The 21,351-nt window shown below is 41.8% G+C and overlaps 4 protein-coding genes across 14 annotated transcripts in view; 2 read left to right on the top strand and 2 right to left on the bottom strand.

Annotated features, from left to right (window-relative positions):
* The window catches only part of LOC108145154, a 42,136-nt gene extending 28,823 nt beyond the window's left edge, over positions 1-13,313 (top strand). For all 3 annotated transcript variants that reach the window (XM_017270371.2, XM_017270370.2, XM_041707518.1), the window contains 6 exons: positions 1,947-2,911; positions 5,403-5,814; positions 6,618-6,833; positions 9,029-9,444; positions 9,793-9,986; positions 10,646-13,313. In XM_017270371.2, coding sequence (XP_017125860.1) covers positions 2,571-2,911; positions 5,403-5,814; positions 6,618-6,833; positions 9,029-9,444; positions 9,793-9,986; positions 10,646-10,869 — 1,803 coding nt within the window. In that variant the 5' untranslated portion in view covers positions 1,947-2,570 and the 3' untranslated portion in view covers positions 10,870-13,313. The remainder of the gene's footprint in view (positions 1-1,946; positions 2,912-5,402; positions 5,815-6,617; positions 6,834-9,028; positions 9,445-9,792; positions 9,987-10,645) is intronic.
* LOC108145160 (elongation of very long chain fatty acids protein F) lies at positions 52-1,478 on the bottom strand. Its single transcript, XM_017270386.2, has 3 exons — positions 986-1,478; positions 738-922; positions 52-680 (listed from the first exon to the last, which is right to left on the bottom strand). The coding sequence occupies exons 1-3, from the start codon at positions 1,026-1,028 to the stop codon at positions 120-122; spliced, it is 789 nt and encodes a 262-aa protein (XP_017125875.1). The 5' UTR covers positions 1,029-1,478; the 3' UTR covers positions 52-119.
* Positions 13,314-13,733: 420 nt separating the features above from the next.
* Positions 13,734-15,832, top strand: LOC108145158 (probable cytochrome P450 12b2, mitochondrial). The gene is made up of 6 exons (XM_017270384.2): positions 13,734-13,941; positions 14,025-14,142; positions 14,232-14,478; positions 14,535-14,651; positions 14,708-15,134; positions 15,185-15,832. Exons 1-6 carry the CDS (start codon positions 13,843-13,845, stop codon positions 15,785-15,787), a joined length of 1,611 nt encoding a protein of 536 aa, XP_017125873.1. The 5' UTR covers positions 13,734-13,842; the 3' UTR covers positions 15,788-15,832.
* Positions 15,820-20,604, bottom strand: LOC108145156 (histone H3.v1). Of its 9 annotated transcripts, none has more exons than XM_017270375.2 (9): positions 20,368-20,604; positions 18,475-18,704; positions 18,065-18,414; positions 17,768-18,013; positions 17,577-17,709; positions 17,138-17,233; positions 16,733-17,035; positions 16,186-16,260; positions 15,820-16,126 (listed from the first exon to the last, which is right to left on the bottom strand). In XM_017270375.2, exons 2-9 carry the CDS (start codon positions 18,698-18,700, stop codon positions 15,936-15,938), a joined length of 1,620 nt encoding a protein of 539 aa, XP_017125864.1. In that variant the 5' UTR covers positions 18,701-18,704; positions 20,368-20,604; the 3' UTR covers positions 15,820-15,935. The 9 variants fall into 9 exon arrangements, with proteins under 9 accessions (XP_017125864.1, XP_017125866.1, XP_017125865.1 ...); XM_017270377.2 differs by having other exon boundaries at positions 17,138-17,230; XM_017270376.2 differs by having other exon boundaries at positions 18,475-18,700.
* Positions 20,605-21,351: the final 747 nt, after the last annotated feature.

Here is a 21,351-nt window from a genome sequence, read left to right as displayed (position 1 = left end):
ATTTGAACCGCAATGTCTGTCCCACATTTTTAAATGAGAGACCTAGCACAATAGGCTTGATCAATTAACACTCAATGGAGACCAACTCATTTTTTCGAAAGAGAACTACAATTTATTGCTCATTGCTGTTTGCTCTTGGCTTTGACATACGTTTGATAGTAAAAGTTGCCGAACATGACAATCATGGTTGTGGATAGCGCCAGTTGGACGAACTGTAGGTACAAGGGAAAGGAGCAGCCGGGATTCAGCCACGTTGTCAGTATACCTTGGGCGAAGAGGATCACGAACTGCAGGAGCTGCAGTTTGGTAATGTACTTTTTCCACCACAATTGCCTCTTCATTTGTGGATGCCAGGCAGAGGCAAAGTAGTAGGAGTACATGACCATGTGCACAAATGAGTTTATGTAACCCATCAGGTTGTATTGTCCTCCGGCACCGTAGAAATAGTAGGTTAAGGGCACTCCCAAAACCATCACTGCATGATGGAAAACGTGCAACACGGTGATTTGCTTGTAGCTCTTCCTCAGCACAAAGAACACCGTGTCCATCAGGTCAATGACCTTGATGAGGAAGAAAAAGTAGGTAAACAAACGATCGGCTTGTTTGTCTGGATGATCCAGCGGCAATGTGGTCATGCAGTAAAAGTTATAAGGTTTTGTCACAAAAAGATATTCAGACCCCTGTGTGAAGAAAAGCGTTACAAAAATACAGAACGAAAAATATTAAAATACGTTTACCTTTACAAACACAATAAGATTCATCAAAACCTGACAGAGATTATAGACCAACATGGCGATTCGCACATTGTAAGGTTTTCGGGACTCCATAAAATCGGGACCCACTTTATAAACCAGCAACAAATAACCCAGAACAATCATGATCGAAGGTATTGGTGTGCCAAGCAGGGGCAGATGCACGGGATCTATCGATAAAGATGAAATTCCAAATAATTGGTTAGTATTCCAGGAGCAATGATAAAGTTTACCTGCCGGCAATCCCCGGAAAACATCCAAAAGCGATGAGTTCATGGTGGTCACGAGTCTATATCCGTAGATTACTACTGAGGCTCACTTTGGCCATTCGCCTCTTTATATACGAATGCAAGTGCAACCAATGTATTCCGACTCCAACCACTGGTTGCCCCAAATGCTCTTGCATACACTATGCTATTACTGCGGCTCAACTCACTGGACAAAAAACGAACAGCTTTGAATTTCTAATTTGGAAATTCTAATTTTTCCGCGGGCATTGCATTGATCAAGACGTGGGTCAGCTAAAAAGGTTTCTAAACGTACAAACATGAGTTTCTAGCTGGCTCATACAAATAAAAGATTGTTAAAGCACGGTCTAGCTTGACAAAAAAGAAATTTAAAATATAGAAATTAGAGTCAAATAATCAAGCTACTAACAAGCTCAAAATCAAAAGTAACATTTTAGCAAATATGGCAGTATCCCACCGTCGAAATTGTGAATGGCGTCTGGCGGATAAATGCAATACTTTTAGCTCAGAAGTAATGGATTACATTTGCTGTTTTTGGTCGGCGAAGTTGTAATCGATGCTAACACGACTTCGTTATTTCGTTTCCGATCCGTCACATTTGTGCTCCGGAAGTCCAAAAATGGTTTAGGTATAGGAGTTAAAATATAATTAAGTAGTGGTCCAGACGTTAGGAAGTCCTACAAGTAAAAATTAGAGCCAGGTTCGATTCCTACTTGGGAAAAGAATATTTTTTTTTTCGTAAGCCCACTGAGTTACAACTTATACATTGTTTTTATTGTATATTGAATGTTAGTCGGCCCTCAGCTTTCGCATACTTTCGCATACTTTCGCAGCCAAATTGCAAACATATTAAGGCAAAATCAACTAAGTATATTAAACTTGTTTGCAGAGCCTGCTTTTGCCTTGACTTTTCTAACCGATTCTTGTGTTTTGTTTATATTTACAGAGGTTCAAAGCGTTTTTGGCAAACAATAGACCATGGCGCTGGACAACATCAACAGCAGCCAAAGCCAAATCGGGCGAGGCCATTACAGCATTAATCCCAGAATAGGGGCAACATCAGCAGCAGCAACTTCGGAAGAAGCAGCAATGGCAGCAATAGCAACAGCAACAGCACCAGCAGCAACAACAAATCTAATTACAGAACAACAATAAGGTCAGGCCCTGGTGCCGCTGATGATGATGATGTTTGGAAACTTCCGTTTTGCTTGCCCGGGCGGAAATGAGGCGCAATATGTCGTCCAGTCACTGCTTACCTTTCCAACTTTGTGAAAAGTGACCTCGAACGTATAGAGCAGAAGGAATCTCTCCACCCGGCGATTGCCTGGAATTTAATTAAAGCGCAAAAAAAAACACAAACCGAACTCCGGCGAGGGTCGAAACAAAAGAGCAGTGCCCCAAAGGCGGGGCGTGGCGGCGGTGGCCCATAAATCTAACCGCCCACCACCCAGCACCCATGCTGCACGTTGCTGCAATCGAGCTGGCCCACGTCCACTGGCCAATTAGCTGCTGCAACAGCCGAGAGCGGCAATCGTTTGGGCTCCATTGAACGTGTTCTCCTGCCTCTCTGATGACTGCCGCCAAAAGACGGGCGGGCAGCAGCAGCAGCAGCAACAGCAGCGGCAGCAGCAACAGCAGCAGCAATGGCAATGAGCAGCATTCCCTGCAGCAGCAGCACGGCCAGCAGCAGCATCAGCTTCAGCAGCAACATCAGCAGGCCCAGCCACACGAGTACCAACAGTTGTTGCAAAACCCGCACCATCACCACCACCAACACTACAGCACCAACAGCGGCAACAGCAACGGAAGCAACGGCAACAACGGCAACCACCCACAGCAATACCACCAGAGACAGCAGCAACACCAGGCGACATTGCGCGATTGCTCCGTCAAATTGCCGCTGGATATCCTGTGAGTACGGCCAACAAATCATTTTGGGCTCCCGTGTTCTGTTCCAGTGGGCTTTCGCCTTTGCACGTAGCCGATAAGGAGGCCACCAGTCAGCTCCGAAAAAGGTCAAGCCACTCAATCTCCCCGGGGAATCTGGGACGGAGATAGCCGCACGTCTGGCTGGTTTAATAAAATTTACATTTTAACAACGCGAATGAAAATTGCATTAACTTTAACGGGACAACATTTGCTCGCTTCGATTTTCCCTTCCTTTTTTTTTTTTGTTTGCTGCACAGAGAAGAAGCCCCGGAAAATGAATCAGAAAATTATAAATATTTACCCAGGCGACGACTTAAGGGAGGGGAAAAAAAGGAGCGACTACGAGATGGGGACAAATGAAGCATTTCAAATGCTTAGCGCTGGCAAAAGAAACTTATCCAGTTTTGTCAGGATTAGAGCGCCTGAGCCTGTCTTAAAGCTTTGCGTTCGGCGGGTATTTGGCTTAAAGGCTGCCAGCCAGCACAAAAAGTGTGTGACAACGGCAGTAAAGAAGGAAAGAGCAGAATTGGGCGGAAGGCGGGGTGGTACTGCGTTTATGCAGATCGCAGTCAAGTGGCGGGTTGCCTTGTTGCCAAGAAACGAGGCCAGTCGCAGCCCGGCGTTTGCACTCGGAAAAATGTATAAGATGATTACTTTTCGGATAAAACTTGTATTAAGCTGTTAGGCTTACAAATAGCCCAAGTTGTAAATTTATTTTTTTAAAAGCTCTTTTGATATTAAGCTCAAACGGTTTCAAATGGAAGTTTCATTTATTTCTTATATTGAATCGAATGTTATAATACTTTGCAAAAAAGGTGTTCAACAATTTGGTTTTCTCTTTACTATATTTATTAACAATTATTAATTATTAACTTTCTTTAGAGAGTTTCATGCAGTTGTTGTTAAGTTATGTCTGCAACATAACGAAAGTTCCCACAGTTAAGTCTTTTAATCCGATTTAAATGCTTATATATCTAATCTTTCAAATCTAAATGCCTCTGAACGTCAAGTAATGACATTTTATCGAGTCAACAGTATGCCACAGATATATTTTTTAACTGGCGTTGACTAGAGTCATTAAACCGTTTTGGACCCAAAACTTATGTTTTATGACTTCCACCGTGTCAGGTATGTGCTTGGATTTATTAAAAGGTGGTTAAAGATGATGTCTATGTCACGAAGACTTTATTCATTTTGTTAGATCAAGCAGTCATGAAGTGTTGTTCATCAGTTTGAAGTCCCAAATTAGGTTTAATGAGTAAGTTTAATAAGTTATACATATAGACCGGATTGAGTCAGTGCAGAATCTCATTAACAGTTTATCTATTTAACTGGGATGCAAACGTTCTGCAATCTTACTCCAAAAAGACCTATTAGTAACTGGATTCCACTTGGTTAAAATCCTTGTAGTAAATAAAAAAAAATTTTCCGAAGTTACTTTTTAAAAACTTTAAAAGTGATTCGATAAGATTTAGGAGGACCATATAATTGTTTATTTCCAGTGTTTTTACTGCAGCTGCGGGCTTAAAACGTTATAAGAAAGAAAAAAACAACTGCTGGGAATATTAAAAGAACTTAAAGCGTGTCGACAACTATCAGAAAAAGGGAAAGAAGGGACCTGGGACGATGTGAGATGGAAAATGGAAAATGGCAGGAAGTCGGTCGGTCTTGCTCTGAGGTGCACCGTGCGCCACAAACGGCGCCGTCGAGTGAAGTGCCTCGACTCCTTGCGGGCCTGCAGGCCAGTGTGTCGTTACTTTTAACGAGGTGTCGCATGCGAAGCTCGAGCAAGTGGACGGAGGCAAAGGAAACTTCGAGGGGGGGGGGAAAGGGAAGCCACCAGTTGCCACACATTTCCATCGCCGCGCTCTGCCCTACTCTGCCATCCTTTGCGCCATCCCCACTCCACTTCACTTCACTCTGCTCTGCTCTGCTCCAGTCCCGGTATATAAAAATGCACTTAGCCACAGACTGGCAGCAGCTCCTGCTGTCACCTGCTAATGCCACCGCCCCCTTGCACGCCCCCATTTTTACCGCCCAGCTGTGGCATGCTGCAAATGAAGTCATCCATTAGGCCACGTTACGTATACGCCTAGTGCGCTGCAATGTGGTGCTCATAATAATGCTGCCAGTGTTTGTTGCGGTCTAAGCGGAAACGTTTATAATGGAATTCGCTTAAGCGCCGCCGGACGTGGACGAGCAGCAGTGGTTGCTGAAAATAGAGTACGGCTGCCCGAGTGTCGTCTTGCTAATTTAGCTAAAGCCAGCCGGAGAAAGGAGGTGAATTGGGGCAAACTGGGAGTGCAGGTAGGATTGCCAGCGTTAATTACTCAGCACAGTCGGAAAGGCACTCTAATTAGCTGCAGCGGAAACGGGTATCGAGAACAACGAACAACGAACACCAAAACCCAAACCCAAAACAAAACCAAAACCAAAACCTAATCGATGCCTTTTGTTCTTCTCTCCGTTGTAGATGGCTACCGAAATCGGCGATGCGACCGGCGGGTCCTGATGCCTCGCCCACCGACTGCATCCTGGTGGTGGGCGTATCCCGTCCGAAACTGGCCGTCGTCTTCCTCACGGTCATGTTGATCTCGCTGTTCCTCACCTTCCATGTCCTCTACGATAGTGCCGTGTACAATATCCAAGCGGCACAGGCGGTCCACGAACGGCATCGCCTCTCCTTGGCCGCCTCCGCCTCGTCCATGGCCTCCTCCTCGTCGTCCAGTTCCGGCGGCTCCTCCTTCTCCTCCTCTGGCGCCGCTGCCCCCAATCATCTGCCCGTTTTCGTGAAGCCCATACCCAGTTCCAATCAGCTAAGCCATCCCATGGTCTTTCCCTCCAGTCGCGTGCACTTTCCCAAAACCAGCCGTCGACTGCCACAGGTAAGTTCATGGGTTCAGAAAAACGGACTTATCACTTGGAAAAATTATCAAATAGATTGCAGTCAATAAAAAATTTTTCTAATTTTAAAATTAATTTTAAAACGCAACAGAACTGTTTAGTGTTTAGTATGCCTATGGGCGTAAAAAAAATTGTAAAAAATTACCATTTTAACTTTTTACGCTTAAAAAAAGGTGTTATGTATTAAAATATTAATGTCAATTTTCGTAAGCAAGGAGACTTACTGCACCAAAAAATATTAAACTTTTTTCTGTTCTGGATCAACTTTTTTTATTAAGAGCAAATACCATTCACAGAATGAAGCTTATAATAGTTTAAAAATATTTTAAAAGACTAGTTTTTAATGACTATTAATTTTAGTCTACAATATTTAAAAAAAATATTAAATTAAATTTATTTACTTATTCATTCCACCAATGGATTAAATTCTTATCTGGCTACCAAGTTATAAACTTAACTCTAAGTATTATAAATTATCAATTGTGTCACCAGGCTGTCAAACATTGAGGGATTCCTTGATTATCCCTTTTCCTTTTAGTGAATTTATTATCTTTTACGAGAGGCTCACTAATTAATAGTTAATTAATAGTTGTAACATAAATTTAATTTTAATTTTACTAAAAGATAGTTGCGGTTTAAAGTGCATTGTAATAACTAGTGTTAGTGTTTCGAAGTGTATATGAATACGTATTTTGGGAGCTCTGGGCCCGGGAGTGTTCTTGTCCCCGACTAATTGCTACTAATTTGCATGCTCACGTTCTTTGGGCTTGATTTCCGGTCCCAGGCGCTCATCATCGGCGTGCGAAAGTGTGGAACGCGGGCGCTGCTGGAGATGCTCTACCTGCATCCACGGATCCAGAAGGCCGGCGGTGAGGTGCACTTCTTCGACCGGGACGAGAACTACCTGAAGGGTCTGGAGTGGTATCGCAAGAAGATGCCGCACTCGTTCCGGGGCCAGATAACCATCGAGAAGAGTCCCAGCTACTTTGTGTCGCCAGAGGTGAGTGCGTCTAACCCCTTCGTTTCGTTTCGTTTTGTTTTGTTTTGGGTTCGCTTTGATATCTAATTGGCAATTAGAATTGGCTTTCTCTCGGCCTGGCCGTAATTATTAATTGACTGTCTGCCGGCAAGGACAACTGGTTGCTGTGCTGTCCTGTCCATCAGTCCATCGGTCCATCAGTCCATCAGTCCATCTGTCAAATTAAAGTGAAACGCTTGCCATGTCCTAGCCAATTTCCGTGACCATGTCGGAGCCGGAGCGGAAATGTTTGCAAATTCATTTGCCAAAAGGCAACGTCTAACACCCAACTCGAATCGCTTTTTGGGCCAGGTTTTATTATTGTTTCTTTTCCGGTGGCGTTGTTTTTGTTGCCCGCAGAGTGTCACAAAATTGGGTTTTTGGCCTGATGCAATTTTGCTGCGAGCCGGAAGTTGCATGTGTCACAGGGAGAATGGGGCCGAGTGGGTCGAGTGGGCCGAGTGGGCGTCCCAGCTTGGTTAGCATCCTGACCGGGCTGACAGGGCAATATTTTATCCAGTTTCATTTCAATTTTAACTGCCTTGTTCGACTGCAGTTGATGCAGTGTTTCAATTTGTCTGCCACATTTTGAGGGGAATGTGGAATGAAGTTCGCTGAAGGGCAGTAGTGGAGACACAGGGCTTGTGCTTTGATGTAGATATATCTTCATTAATGTTGTTATTAATATTTATTGAGATGCACGAGGGGAAAGGGGGTGGGGCCAACTAATGCCGCCCGAGCGGATCTCACTCTGCGGGAAATGTCAAATTATCCTGTAAAGCACCATAAATAATGCATCTCCCTACGGCGTACTTTGGCCTCAACCCAAAGCCCTCGATCTGCTCTCTGGAGGGCCCGGAACTCTGATATGTCATGGTGCTCCAAATGCATTTTGGCCGCATTAAAGATTCAGCGAAATGCATATTCCCGGGGGCGAGCTGAAACTGTAAATGGTTCATCAACGTAAATAATTCTGAAACGCTTGAGTACTCGGGGGGAGCTAAGGAGAAATTATAAAACAAAAAGAAAAAAGTTCATAACTTGTTGCACGGCCTGGTGGCTCTTATTGAAATTGATTAAGTTTATTTACTCGGCTCGTTTCGCCCATTTGCGAGGCTATTTATACAACGTGGCAAATTCAAGGACCCCGGCGGAGCCGAGTCCGGGGCCTGCCAACATTGTACGGCAATATTTTCCGGCTTAATTAAATTGTTCACAGCACACTTGCTGCGGAAGTGCAGCAGCAGGGGGCGGACAGACGAACGGGCGGACAGGCGGACAGGGGGCGTGGCTGCCGCCACACAAGGCAGCAAATTAAAGGCAACAAAAGGGGCGCCCAAGCTTCCATTAAAATGTAGCACCCAGAGTTTGCAATTATTATCGATTGTTGGCCCCCGACATAAATTCATTAATTGGAAAGGCGGAGGCCCAGCATCAGCATCAGATACTGTGTTTACACAAGGTCCACCTTGAGAAAACATTGAAAAAACCGCATCATAATTTCCATATGCAAAAGAAAATTAACTATTTAATTTCTTTACCTATGCAATGAAGTTGTTTTAAGCAAATTTTGTTTTTAGAGCTGCAGTACATGCAGTTTGCATACAATCAAGTCGCAGAAACTATTAGTTTTGGGTGGACACGAAAATTAATGAATTTGCACATAAATTACATTTTTATATATTCCATTTTTGTGGGGTAAAAAATCGATTTTTTTTCTTAAATCGGGCCTTAAATTAAAGTTAAAAACATAAAATAAATGCAGGGTTCTTAAATACTTATAATTGTTAACTCTTAATATATAAAAAAAAATGTTGTGTGTCTCTATAATTATTTAGTTGCTTAATATGTATTTGTATCTTTCACCCAAACTTAAAAAAAGTCACAACTATAATATACCCGTTAAAATATGCCTCAGGTAGATGGCGCCAGCAATTATAAAGTAGAAAGCGACATCTGTTATCGAAACCTGTAGGCATATTTGTATGCATATCTTAATTAAATCTAATATAATAGTTTGGTTGGGAAAATGTTTGATATGTCGATAGTTTAAAATACTGCCCGATTTGTGGGCGGACATACCATTTTACGAGTAAAAGATACATATAAATATCTTTGATAGCCTTAAAGTTTATGCACACTCAGAAAGTTTGAATCATGATCTTAACTTGTTGTAGGTACCGGAAAGAGTGCGGGCCATGAACGCGAGCATCAAGCTGCTGCTGATTGTGCGGGAGCCAGTGACCCGGGCCATTTCGGACTACACGCAGCTGCGTAGCCATGCGGCCACCGCCATCCTGCCGCTGGCCGAGAAGGACCCGCCCACTCCCAGGGAGAGTTCCGGGGGCGGAGCAGGCGGGGCCACCGCCACCGCCAATGCAGCTGCCAAGATGCCGTCACAATCGCAGCTGTATGCCAAACTGCAGTCGGCCCGTGGCTATGACAATGCCCTCGTGGGTGGCAGTGGGGCGGGCGCCAAGGAAACCAAAGGATCTTCTTCTACGGCCAGAAGACAGCCGGCGGGAGGCGGAGGAGCTGCAATGACCACGACGACACTGTCGCCAATGGCAAGCGCCGCCCAAATGGCTGCCAAGTAAGTGAAGTCCCTTCCATCCGCTCACTTTTTCCCTTTGCTCCTGCTTGACATGCAAATAAAATGCAAACTGCAAATGAAAGTTGCCCAAAATGCGACTCTTGTCCTTGGCTCTGGCCCCCTTTCTCTGTTCCAGTCCCTTTCCCGCTGTTGGGGAAACTTTCTTGTTGCGGCCTCACTTGTTGACAGAGGGAGTGAAGTGGGGCAAAGGAGCCAAGGACTCTGTTTAACATGGTCGAAATGTGGGGCATGGGGAGCTGCTCATTTGCAGCTGTTGGCAATTCAATTTGCCGTCCTTGTCGAAGGAGAAGAAGATTTAAAGCCCTCATCTCGCTCACCCGTTCGCAGGTCCTTTGAGGAGCTGGCCATATTTCCCAATGGCACCGTTAACGAGGCTTATCGACCGCTCAGCATCTCCATGTACCATGTCCACCTGCACCGCTGGCTGGAGGTCTTTCCGCGGGAACAACTGCTGGTCGTCAACGGCGACCGCCTCATCGAGGATCCCGTTTCTCAACTGAAACGCATCGAGGCCTTCTTGGGTGAGTTACTTTCGCAGGAGATATTCGGGATTTTGGGGCTGGCTTGGAAAAAACTTCTTCAATTAATTTCTGGCTAAGCTGGTTTTTGAAATTGGTATTAATGCATTACTTTTTATTTTATTTTATTTTATTTTGTACTCCTTGTTTATAGACCATAAAACAATAGCTTTTGGTTTTTCCAGGTGTCGCCAAAATACCAAGATAGCTTTAAGCAACAACTTGTCATAAAAAAGGATTTTTAATACTTTTTTTTTTAGGCAAGAATCTTCGATATTTTTTATATTTCTAATAAATTTCTTTGAAATAGCTGTATAAACTAGACTAACCAGCAGATTTTTTGGATTAAAAGCTTGTTAGCTTTCCTTATGATCCCTGTTCAAGATACAGCAATACAATTATTTTCCACTGAACTTAGTAGTGTGCTTTTAAAGCGCTATTTATGATAGTGGATCTTAAATGTTATCAAAATTTCAGGAATGTTTTATTCATAACTGAAATTGCTTAAGCCGAGTGTCATTTTCTGAATCAGGTAGTCCAAAATTTCTTTTCAGCAGAATTTTGTCGCTTTAATTTTGTAAGCCAGTGTTATAAGAAACGGAAACTTTGAACATATGTTGAGTACTACCAATGGTTTATCAAATATTCTCATTCAATTTCAGGCATCGAGCATCGGGTGAACAGCGAGCACTTCTACTTCAACGAGACCAAGGGATTCTACTGCCTGCGCTACGACAACGGCGATCGCTGTTTGAGGGAGACCAAGGGTCGGAAGCATCCGCATGTGGATCCCGTGGTGGTCTCCAGATTGCGAAAGTTCTTCGCTGAGTACAATCAACGCTTCTACGAGCTGGTGGGCGAGGACCTTGGCTGGCCGGAGGAATAAGCCAGCACTAGGAAATGGCTGGCAAATGGAGAGTTCTTCGTTGGCCTGTTTGGCCAATAAATCTGCCTGTGGTCAATCGCTTGGCCCGCTGTGCAGCCAATTTAATTACTAGAAAGGCAATCATGGGAAAAAGCTCAAAAAGCGATGCGAAGTTATCCCGCACCATTTTCCGCTGCATATTTTTACGGGGGGAGGCGGTTGGCAGTATTTCTGCCTGGCGGAGTAGAGCCAGCTAGCTCTGACAGTTCAATTATGTGCGCGTATTGAAAAATTGCATTCCTATTTGCACAGCCCAGCCAAACCGCCCACATACCACCATTTCAGAGCGCCACATGCAAATTTGCCTTTACACCTTTACACCTTTACGGAAGAACAAGGAGCAAAAAAAAAAAAAAAAAAAAGAAGGAAATATAGTAAAATAAACTGCACGCATTTCGGTGTGCAGCAGGCCATGAAAATGTGTGTGCATCGTATATATATATCGTATATATCTAGCATATATATAGCGAAATGAAAAGCAATATCTACATGATGTTCGAACTTCGAAGGTTACACGTTTTCTACGTCTGTTTGTGTTCTACATGTTTGTTCTCTCTCTCCGTGTGTGTGTGTGTGTGTGTGTGGGTGAATTCGAGTGTCTGAGAGCATAAAAATTAATTAAGCAACTAAATGTGATTATATAGCATGTAAGCATAGGACAAATTGAAAATGATTGCGAGTGGGTGGTAGTGGGCGTATGGAGAGGGAGAGAGAGGGAGAGCATTGAGGGAGTAAAGGGGCAATTAAAAATGTATTTAGACTAACAGTCGGCTGAATTAAATGTGTGCGTACAGAAACATGAACAAAACTAAACATATCACATTTAGCGTAGCATAGAATAGTATATACACAACATATCAGGGGTACTCGAGGTCCTCAAGCAACTTGAATACTGAATATGAATATGAATATGATTGAACTAATGCAATTCGTACGTTATGTTACATATCGAAAGCTAAACCAACCATGAAATCGAAACATATCAGCTGCATCGTCAGCAAATATACAAGAAATATATATACAAGCATATCTATATATTATATACAAACGTATCGTAGACCCTAAGTCGAGCATCAAATTTATTGTAAATGATTTTGATTTTGACCTAGTTTGTAGTGTGCGATGTGTCACGGAATCGTCATAGACAAACTTATAGTTGAATATAGCAGTATCCTAGGTTAATATCGCACTGCCTAAACCAAAAGAATAGTTATGTCTGTTTAGATAATTATACTGCACCCACTTAGGTGATAAGTTTATCAAAGATAGTTTTTTAATGCATTTTTAAGACAGATTATTTTATATTCCTAAAGAGAGAAAACCATATCAATTACGGCAACTCTACCTAAAGATACACATACTATATATACACTTATCAGCTGTTTGGCTAACGTTTAAACATTTCGTATGCATATCAAACTCAATGTGAAAAACTCAACTTAGGCTAACACTTTCCGTGACGATCCATCCAATTTCGGTTTACAGCAACATAAACACGTATATATAGAGATATATATCTCCCTCTTTGGTTCGTGTACCAGTTCTAAGGGATCTTCAGCACAGAACTCGACTAGCGCTAAATCAATACAAAACCGAAAATAGACTATGAAAATGTATTAATCTGGTTTTTACAGTGTATCTCCTTATATGCATCCTATGCTGATCCCTTAATGACAAAGGAACCACAAAAGGAATGAAACTAACCAAGCAATATGAATTCAAAGCAAGACTGAAGGTCCTCCGCAGAATATTTTATTCTCCTTTTATTTTGTCAATCAGTGATTTGTTTTGAATTATGTAAGCCAACCAAAAACAAATATAGTAGCAAAGACAACGAACATTTCTAATTTGTTTATATTTTTATACAGAAGCGAAAAGTAATTTAACCGAAATCCAGAAACTAAAACCAAAATGGAACCAATTTCCGTTTTAAAATATATTAAAGTAATGAGAAACGATATCTTAATATACTCAAAGAGCAATCTGAAGTCACATTTTGTCCTTGAACTTGAACTACGCCAATTGCATACAAAATACATATCAAAAGTTTAACTCAACTCTAGATCCTCCATTGATATTAATATATTGATATTATTGATGTATTGTCTACTTAAATTGAACGTGCAAAACTCAAAAACTATAATGTACCTTAAAAATCAACTCTCTATTTCTTTAACTTTAACTTAAACTAAAACTCTAACGATAACTCAACTCTTGCAACTTATTCAAACTTTCAATGTACATACAAAAAGTATTAAAAAATTAAAAAAAAAAATAAATCAACAAATTACGAAGAAAAATCGTATAGAAATTCAACAAATTGTAAGAAATACGACAAGAATCGACATTTTATGCTATGAAAAATTTTACGCATGCAATAAATAAATGTAATTCGAAAAACTGAATTTGTCTTTTTTTAGATCTATTTAATGCTGAGATTTGATGTTGATGGAGGATGATTTTTACACTTTTTCTATAACTTTTGGTTTGAAAGCTTTTCGAAGTCTTGGACACAAACCTTTGTAGGTAACAAGTAAAATACATGTTCTAAATGCCAAGGGAATCAAAGCATATTGGAAGAAACTACACTTTAAAGCACAGTTCTGAAAACAAATTCTAAACTGTATGTCTAAAATAAGTTTAAAATAAATCAGTTTTAAACTTTACGTTACTATTTGACATAAAAAAGCATTTTACGTTAATAGGGTATTAAAAGCTAACATATTTTGCACGCTTATTTCGAGAGAAGAAAGCTTAACCTTTGTCATACTATAACTTTTTCCCTCGATTCAGTTGCACTTGACTATTTCTCGCCACCGGTTGCTGCCTGTCAAGCTTCGGTTTATTTCCATTCGATTCTAATTATAAAAGCTGTTCTAGTATATAAGTAATATATTCAAATTTGAACAACTTTTTATTTTCATTATAATAAATATGTGGAAATATTATACAAAAATTATTCAACGACAAAGTCCAGGCGGTCAGCTGTGTTTTGTTAGGGATTTATCAGTGTGTGAAAAACTCAATCAGCAGGTACGATATTAGATAGAAAGAGAAAAAGCTTTCAAAGAGCACAACTTTGTTTACAAACAATGACTATGTATTCTTTTGCTCAGACCCAGTTGGAATTTGTGGGGACTGCTCGCATCGATGAGAAATGGCAACAGGCCAGGCCCTATGGAGATATGCCAGGTCCCAGCTCCCTGCGAATGCTATCATATTTTCTTCCAGGAGGTAAACGTAAAACACAATTGCCAATGTGGTGTTTTCACCTCATCAGTATAACATTTTTTTATTGTATTTGCACTATGGACTGTGAATAGGCGCCCTTCGCAACACAAACTTGATTCAGATGAACCGCCGCATGAGAGAGATGTATGGGGATATATACTGTATACCTGGAATGATGGGCAAACCGAACGTAGTCTTCACCTACAATCCGGAGGACTTTGAGGTGACCTATCGCAATGAGGGTGTTTGGCCCATACGTATAGGATTGGAGAGCTTTGATTACTATCGCAAGGTTCATCGACCTGATGTCTTTAAAGGAGTTGGTGGCCTGGTATCTGAGTGAGCAGTAATCAATTACTTCTTATGATAATATTGAAATTATAAAATAATTTTAGCCAAGGCCAGGCCTGGGGTGATTTTCGTAGCAAGGTAAATCCGGTTTTAATGAAGGTCCAGAATGTACGGCAAAATCTTCAGCAACTGGACCAGATATCAAAGGAGTTTATAGACAAGTAGGAGTTATTTCTGGCCACATTTATATATTCTAATAAAAATGTTATCTTTTTAGATTGGAAACTCAAAGGGATCCAAAGACCCACACCCTGCGTGCAGACTTTCATAATGAGCTCAAGATGTGGGCCTTTGAATCCATTAGCTTTGTGGCATTAAATACGCGAATGGGATTACTAACTGATCAGCCAGATCCGAATGCTGATCGGCTGGCCAAGCACATGGGTGACTTCTTCAACTACAGCTTCAAGTACGATGTACAGCCCTCAATTTGGCCATTTTACAAAACCCCTGGTTTTAAGAAGTTCCTCAAAACATACGACGACATTACCGAGATTACGACCAATTATATAGAGACAGCCACGAAACGCTTTGAGAGCAATGAAGATCGTAAGACCAAGTGCGTTTTGGAGCAGCTGTTGGCACTGAACAAACAGGTGGCTGTGGCAATGGTTATGGACATGCTAATGGCTGGAATCGATACGGTATGGGGCAACTGTTCATGGAAGTACTTCTTCTCAAGTGTACTTTTCAGACATCTTCTGCTTTTCTAACGATACTGTATCACCTGGCACGCAATCCCGCAAAGCAAGAGAAACTGCGAGGGGAACTACTTCGTATTTTGCCTGAATCCAAGGGCTTCTTGACGGATGAAAGTACGAAAAACATGCCTTATTTGCGAGCCTGCATAAAGGAGGGCCTGCGCATCACCTCTATAACACCCGGAAACTTTCGCATTACCACTAAGGACCTTGTGCTGTCGGGATATCAGGTGCCCCGTGGCACTGGTGTTCTGATGGGCGTCCTGGAGCTATCCAACAGCGATGAGTACTTTGCCCAGAGTGCTGATTTCATGCCAGAACGTTGGCTTAAGTCCGACTTAGCACCTGACATTCGGGCGTGTCCAGAGGCTCGATCGCGTAATCCCTTCGTATACCTACCTTTTGGTTTTGGACCACGCACCTGTATTGGCAAGAGGATCGCGGAATTGGAGATCGAGACGCTACTAGTGCGACTTTTGCGGAACTACAAGGTTAGCTGGCTGCCCGAAACTCCGCTGCAATATGAGAGTACAATCATCCTGGCCCCCTGCGGTGATATTCGCTTCAAACTGGAGCCAGTCGGTGTTTCAATGTGATATCTTTCCTAGCCTCAAGTACAGACTTCCGGTTAAGTTCAGAGATTTACTCGCAGTATTCACTAACAATATGGGAATGTAAAAAAATAGGAAAAAGCTAGCTGGCTAGGAGGAAAATCGAACGACATGACATGGATATATCCAGGGTCTAGCGCCGATTGCGTCCACGGTAGCGTTGGTGGGAATGATTGCGCTGACGCTGTGGCTGCTGCTGATTTTGCTGATGCTGATGCACTTCTTTCTGGGTTTTTGGTGGCTCCGGTTCTGGTGTTTGCGCAGTTGAGGTATTCACCACTTCAGTGGGTTGATCTTTCGGCTCCGAAGTGGGGGTGGAGTGGGCTGGAACGCAAAGTGATATTAGACAGTTTGAATACGAGAAATGCAATTTAATTACTTGCCCAGGACGGATTGGATGCTGGCCCTTTTGAGAAGAGCCTGGGTTCCTAGGCTAGTATTGAAGCAAGTGGGTGAACCTGGTTGGGAAACAATATTCGTTAGAGATATAAAAAAGGCAAATCAAAACTTGCTTAAAATGTGGAAAAGTTAAACAATAACTAAAGGTTTTAGGATAAATAGATTTTTTTAAAACTAGTATTCTTATTTATTTGGCTGTCATTCTTAGAACTGCAAGTATAAAACTTATTCTTACTGCTCTGAAACACGCAGAGAAAATCAGCAACCAAAATACCCTATTGACCTAAAAAGTGTTATTTGTTTTTAAGGCCATAACTTGGAACCAATTAAATTTAAATTTTCCCTATCATTAAATTCACTTTTTAGGTCATTATTTCCAAAATGTATTGTAGGTTACTTAGATACTTTTTAAGAGATTTTTTGTTAAGTTTTTAATGTTCTTTGAATTAATTCGGATGCCAGCCAAATAAATAACAATAATAGTTTCTCAATCAAGCAACATGCAATAGAGACTAGCAGTCGAGGACACACCGATAGGGCTATAGAAAATGTCTTCGGAGGAGGTGGCAGGAGTTAGGGTGTCGACTGTGGGATAGTTGGATAGTTGTGTGGCAGCCTCAAGGATCTGTTCGGTTTGGGTATCTGGCTGGGTCTCGTTGGATTCGACATCCCTTTGGTAGACTGTGCTGCCGGTTTGACTACTGCCACTGGTGGTGCAACTATCGTCTTCTTCGTCGTCGGATTCTTCATTTTCGGTTTGGGATTGGGATGGGATTTCGGTTGGGGGTTCAGGATCGGTTTCGAGCTCTGCTTTTGGTGCGGGCTCAGTGCTGGCTGTTGTGTTTGAACACATGCACGGAGTAACAGAAACAGAGACAGAATACTAACGTTAAATTGTTAATTGGGACCACACGGAGCGAATCTCGCGTGAGTTACCTGCAGCAGCAGCGTTATTGTAGAGCCGGGTGTTCATCATGGCGGCACTCATGTGTCCTGGTGAAGACTTCCACTGCTCATCCTGCTGGCCAGCTGCTATCGTTATCATTCGGGTGGGAAAGGGGGAAGAAACAGAGAGAGATTCGAGGTCAGGGCAACGGGAAGGATATGAAACGAGAGGCCAAACTCACAAGAGGCTTGGTGATTAATTTGGAATTTTTCGGACCTGCAATGGATGGATGAGCTACGGAAATGACAATGACTGAGATCGAGCACGAGCTTTGTGTGTTGCAGTATCGGTATTGTATTGTATTTCATGACAACGTTTCAAGTTCAGTTTTCATCTACGCTTAAATCGATAATCGATACTTGGAGTTAACCTAGACTTAGGGGGCTACGCACGAGAGTCTTAATAATGTTCAAGTTCAATGTCCATTACCAACTTCCGCCTGCTCCTTGTCGTTGTTTCCATTGCTGGTTGTCTTTACGTTCAGTTTGCCCTTATCATTCTCCTTCTCCTCGGCCTTGTGCACTCCGTTTTCCACCACCGCACCAGCTGGTTTCTGCTTGGCCTACAAGGCAAAACTTGGTTAAATCAAGATCAAAGTTTTGTGGTGGTACAATCCCCACCTGCTCGACAAGCTTCTCCACATCGTCGCTGCTCATTCCCTCGCTGGAGTGAGTCTCGGAATCGCTGTCCTCGCTGGTGCTGCTGCTGCTCCCATCCTCCTCTTCGTTGGGCACAAAGTCGGAGTCATCCTCGGAGTTCTCGTTGGCGTACTTGGCCAGCATCTGATCAATGGTTAGGTTATGATCGGGATCGGCATTGGAGTCCTCCTCCCGCGGACGCTTCACGACAGGTGAGTTGGTAAGACCCTGTTTGACAAGGTTAATGCTTGATGTACATTTGCTAAAGTGATGACTTACTTGCTCCGAGTGGCGCACAAACACCCGCCGAGTGCTATTGTCCTGCTGAACTCCTGGACGGCACATAGCTTGGGAAAACCACTGGGTGAGCTTCTGGGTCAGACCCTTGCCACTGCCGTAGGACACCTCCTGCTGGCGGTGCCTTATGACCTTCTGGCCATGGGCTCGGATGGCTCGCAGCTTGCGGCGTCGGGTCTGAATGAAGTAGACCATGTCGGAGGGGGATATGGGACCATTGCCGATCATCAGGGCTCCCACCGACAGCCAAATGCGCGTGAGTCGCAGCAGGATGATGAGCAGCAGAAAAGGACCCCAAGGCAAAGGGCGTTCCAAGGGAGCGGCAGATTTCTCTATAAGCCGGAAGGGAATAAACTTAGAGTATATTACCTACAAAAAGGATCTATGCTTACCCTGCGGCAAACTCCACTTGGCCGTATCCTCGATCATTACCAAGGCCCGATCCGCACGTTCGATCACAAATTGGCCAATTTGCGTGCTGGCAAATCGCTCCGCCTGTTCGCGAACCCGATCGTAAAAGCTGCGCGTCTTCTGCAGTTCGCTGACTTCATCCTCGTCGATATGATCGCGCTGATGCTGATCTTTCGCTCCCGCCGCCGTCTCTGTTTCCAGTGCCATCTTGCTGATTAAGGAATGCACATTTTATTGGTTTTTAATTTATAATTTACTCTAACTTCAAGTTAAGAGGCTCAGCTGATCAATCCTTTGACCAGCATCATTATATATTATTATAGGATTTTTAACTCGCCATTTTTACGACTTTTAAAGTAAGCATAAGTTTTATATATAAAAAACATATATGTTAAATTAAATTGTTGGCGATAAACTTCATAAAAACAAAAAAAGGAGTCCCTCGAACCATTTTTACATGAAAGAACGAGGAACGCTGTAGTGGAGATCCTCTACTATTGAATATCCGTCACTTACATGCTTTCTAAGGAATACAATATACCCTTTTACTCTTCGAGTAATGGGTATTAAAATTACTCCAGAAGAAATAAAGGCAAGAAGGCAACCATGGTCAGTAATAGTACTAGTACTTTAATTCACCTTATAATATGGACTAATAATTAAATAACTGAAAAGTATAAACCGGAACAATTTTACAATTATTGTTGTAATTAAAATTTTAATATAAGTCGGATTGTGGCTCTTATCTCGAAAATAAATCCATATATTTTGACATGAGTTTTGCGTAATGGTAATTATCACCAATTACTATAACAGTCATAAAGGTATCCGTGCAATTCGGGATTGCCGCGTGATTACTGGCTGAACAATCCGAGAATATAGTAATAGAGTATTAATAAACCTGACAAAGCGAGGTCGTCTGCTAGAGGAACCGAAAGTGGATCGCTTATCGGAGCGGATCGGCACTTCGCACTTGCTTGAGCTCGAGATAGAGATTCGTTGCTGTTTTGCCAGACGGAAAACTTATAGTCGCTATATAGTACTTTATACCTTTCGCCGACAATGACTAACGGCAAAAAATTAAGAAGACCTAAGCAGAAGCAGCAACAAAAAATCAAAACAAATTAAGTATATTAAAATTAGACCATCTGAACTTTGTACGATTCCGCCTGGAGTAATAGTTGCGAACATTGATTACGGGAGATCTCCGTCTCAGAACAATCGAGACAGTCATTGTGTGGGTGAGGTTATTAGTTGGGTTATTAGTGATTTGCAAATCTGCTGCGGTTCATGAATTTACGCCCTATCACGAAGCCAATAAAATGCTAGATTAGCTCCTCTTTCGTTCGCTTTTGATCACATAAATTACTTTTTAAATGCTGATCGTTTGTTGATAGCTTCCATTCTTATTCTCGCCGCTATGAAAGAAATCTGGCATATAATATAAAATTACACAAGCATAACATTCATTTATTTTATATTTATAGCGCTTATTGCATCGCCCAGAAAATACGCGAATTCTCAATTAAGTACAAAAACAATAAAATTATCACAAAAATTTGTTCTCGGGATCAAAGTGTATCTTCCATAAAATGCAAAATTAAAAACACAAACACATGGCGCAGGGGAATGAAAATGAAAATTAATCGATGCGAAACCCTGTTGGCCAGTGTAACGAGATGTAAATGCAGAAGTTCTCGGCGAGTGAAGGCAGTGTGAAAGGGAAAGGGGGAAAGAGAGGAGGAGCTGAGGGAAAGTATAAAGTGCAAGGCACTGGAAATCAAGCTGATAACGGTAGTTTCGCTTTCCTGCAATAATGGCGCTCGAGAATCAGCGGAGAAGGCGCAGAGACCGACTAAAGCATGCCCACTTACCGGTCTTTATGATTTCCTTTTAGAGCAATATTCGGACAATTCTTCTTTTGAGTATTCGAAACTTTCGAACCAGCCGCTAGTCTCGAAAGTCACGCTTCTGAGTTACTAAAAGGGTATGGAAAACTATAAGCACTTTTTTGGAATACTATTCCAAGTCCGCCTCAAAATTTTCTGGACCAACGATTTCAGGTTCCAAGCTTCCGACTGCACAACTCCCGACTGACTGACCAACGGCTCTGGAATTCTGAGTTCTCGATCCGCCGAGCCGGAAGATCGTCTTCTACTCGGCTCCCGAAAACGAGCAATCGTGTCATCTGTCAGAGGCTTCGGCATTATCTGTATTACTTATAATCTCTCTCTCCCTTTTTTAATCTCTCAAAACACTGTTTATAGGAAAATTGAGTGCTAATGTAAGGGAATTTGGTTATCTGCAAGAACTCTGGAATATGTTTGAAAGCTTTTATGATGAAGACAAAAAGAGGTAAAGGCTTCTAAATATAAGTGGTCCAGATTTTGTTATCACTATTAATAAGTGTAAGCCTTTAAACCTTATACGAAACTAACTTAATTAAATTTATTTGTAGACGTCGGAATTTTAAAACATTTACTTCTAATTAAACTTAAAAAAACACAAATTTTGGTCAAAGAATGATATTTGTTTTTTTTAGGTTTACCTAACAATGACATTGAAAACCAATTAAAAATTGGTAAAAAATAAAAAATTATTTGAGAAGTCAAAACTTGTTTATAAATGTTAATCTTGCTTTGTAAAAAATAAGTATTTTAGCAAATGTTATACCATTTTTTTGTATTTACCTTACAAATATTATGTTATTAAGTGTCAATACTGTCCATATTACTAAATACATTTTAAGCTATGCGCCTTTAGAATTTTTTAAAGGCGATTAAATTGAATATTAAAAGTAAACAGTAGTTTTTACAAAAAAAAACAAACTTCAATTAAATAAGTATTAACATTAATAA

This window comes from Drosophila elegans, unplaced genomic scaffold (genome assembly GCF_018152505.1).
Source record: "Drosophila elegans isolate 14027-0461.03 unplaced genomic scaffold, ASM1815250v1 contig_133, whole genome shotgun sequence".
NCBI classification, from domain to species: domain Eukaryota; kingdom Metazoa; phylum Arthropoda; class Insecta; order Diptera; family Drosophilidae; genus Drosophila; species Drosophila elegans.
This window is presented reverse-complemented; position numbering and strand designations above follow the sequence as displayed.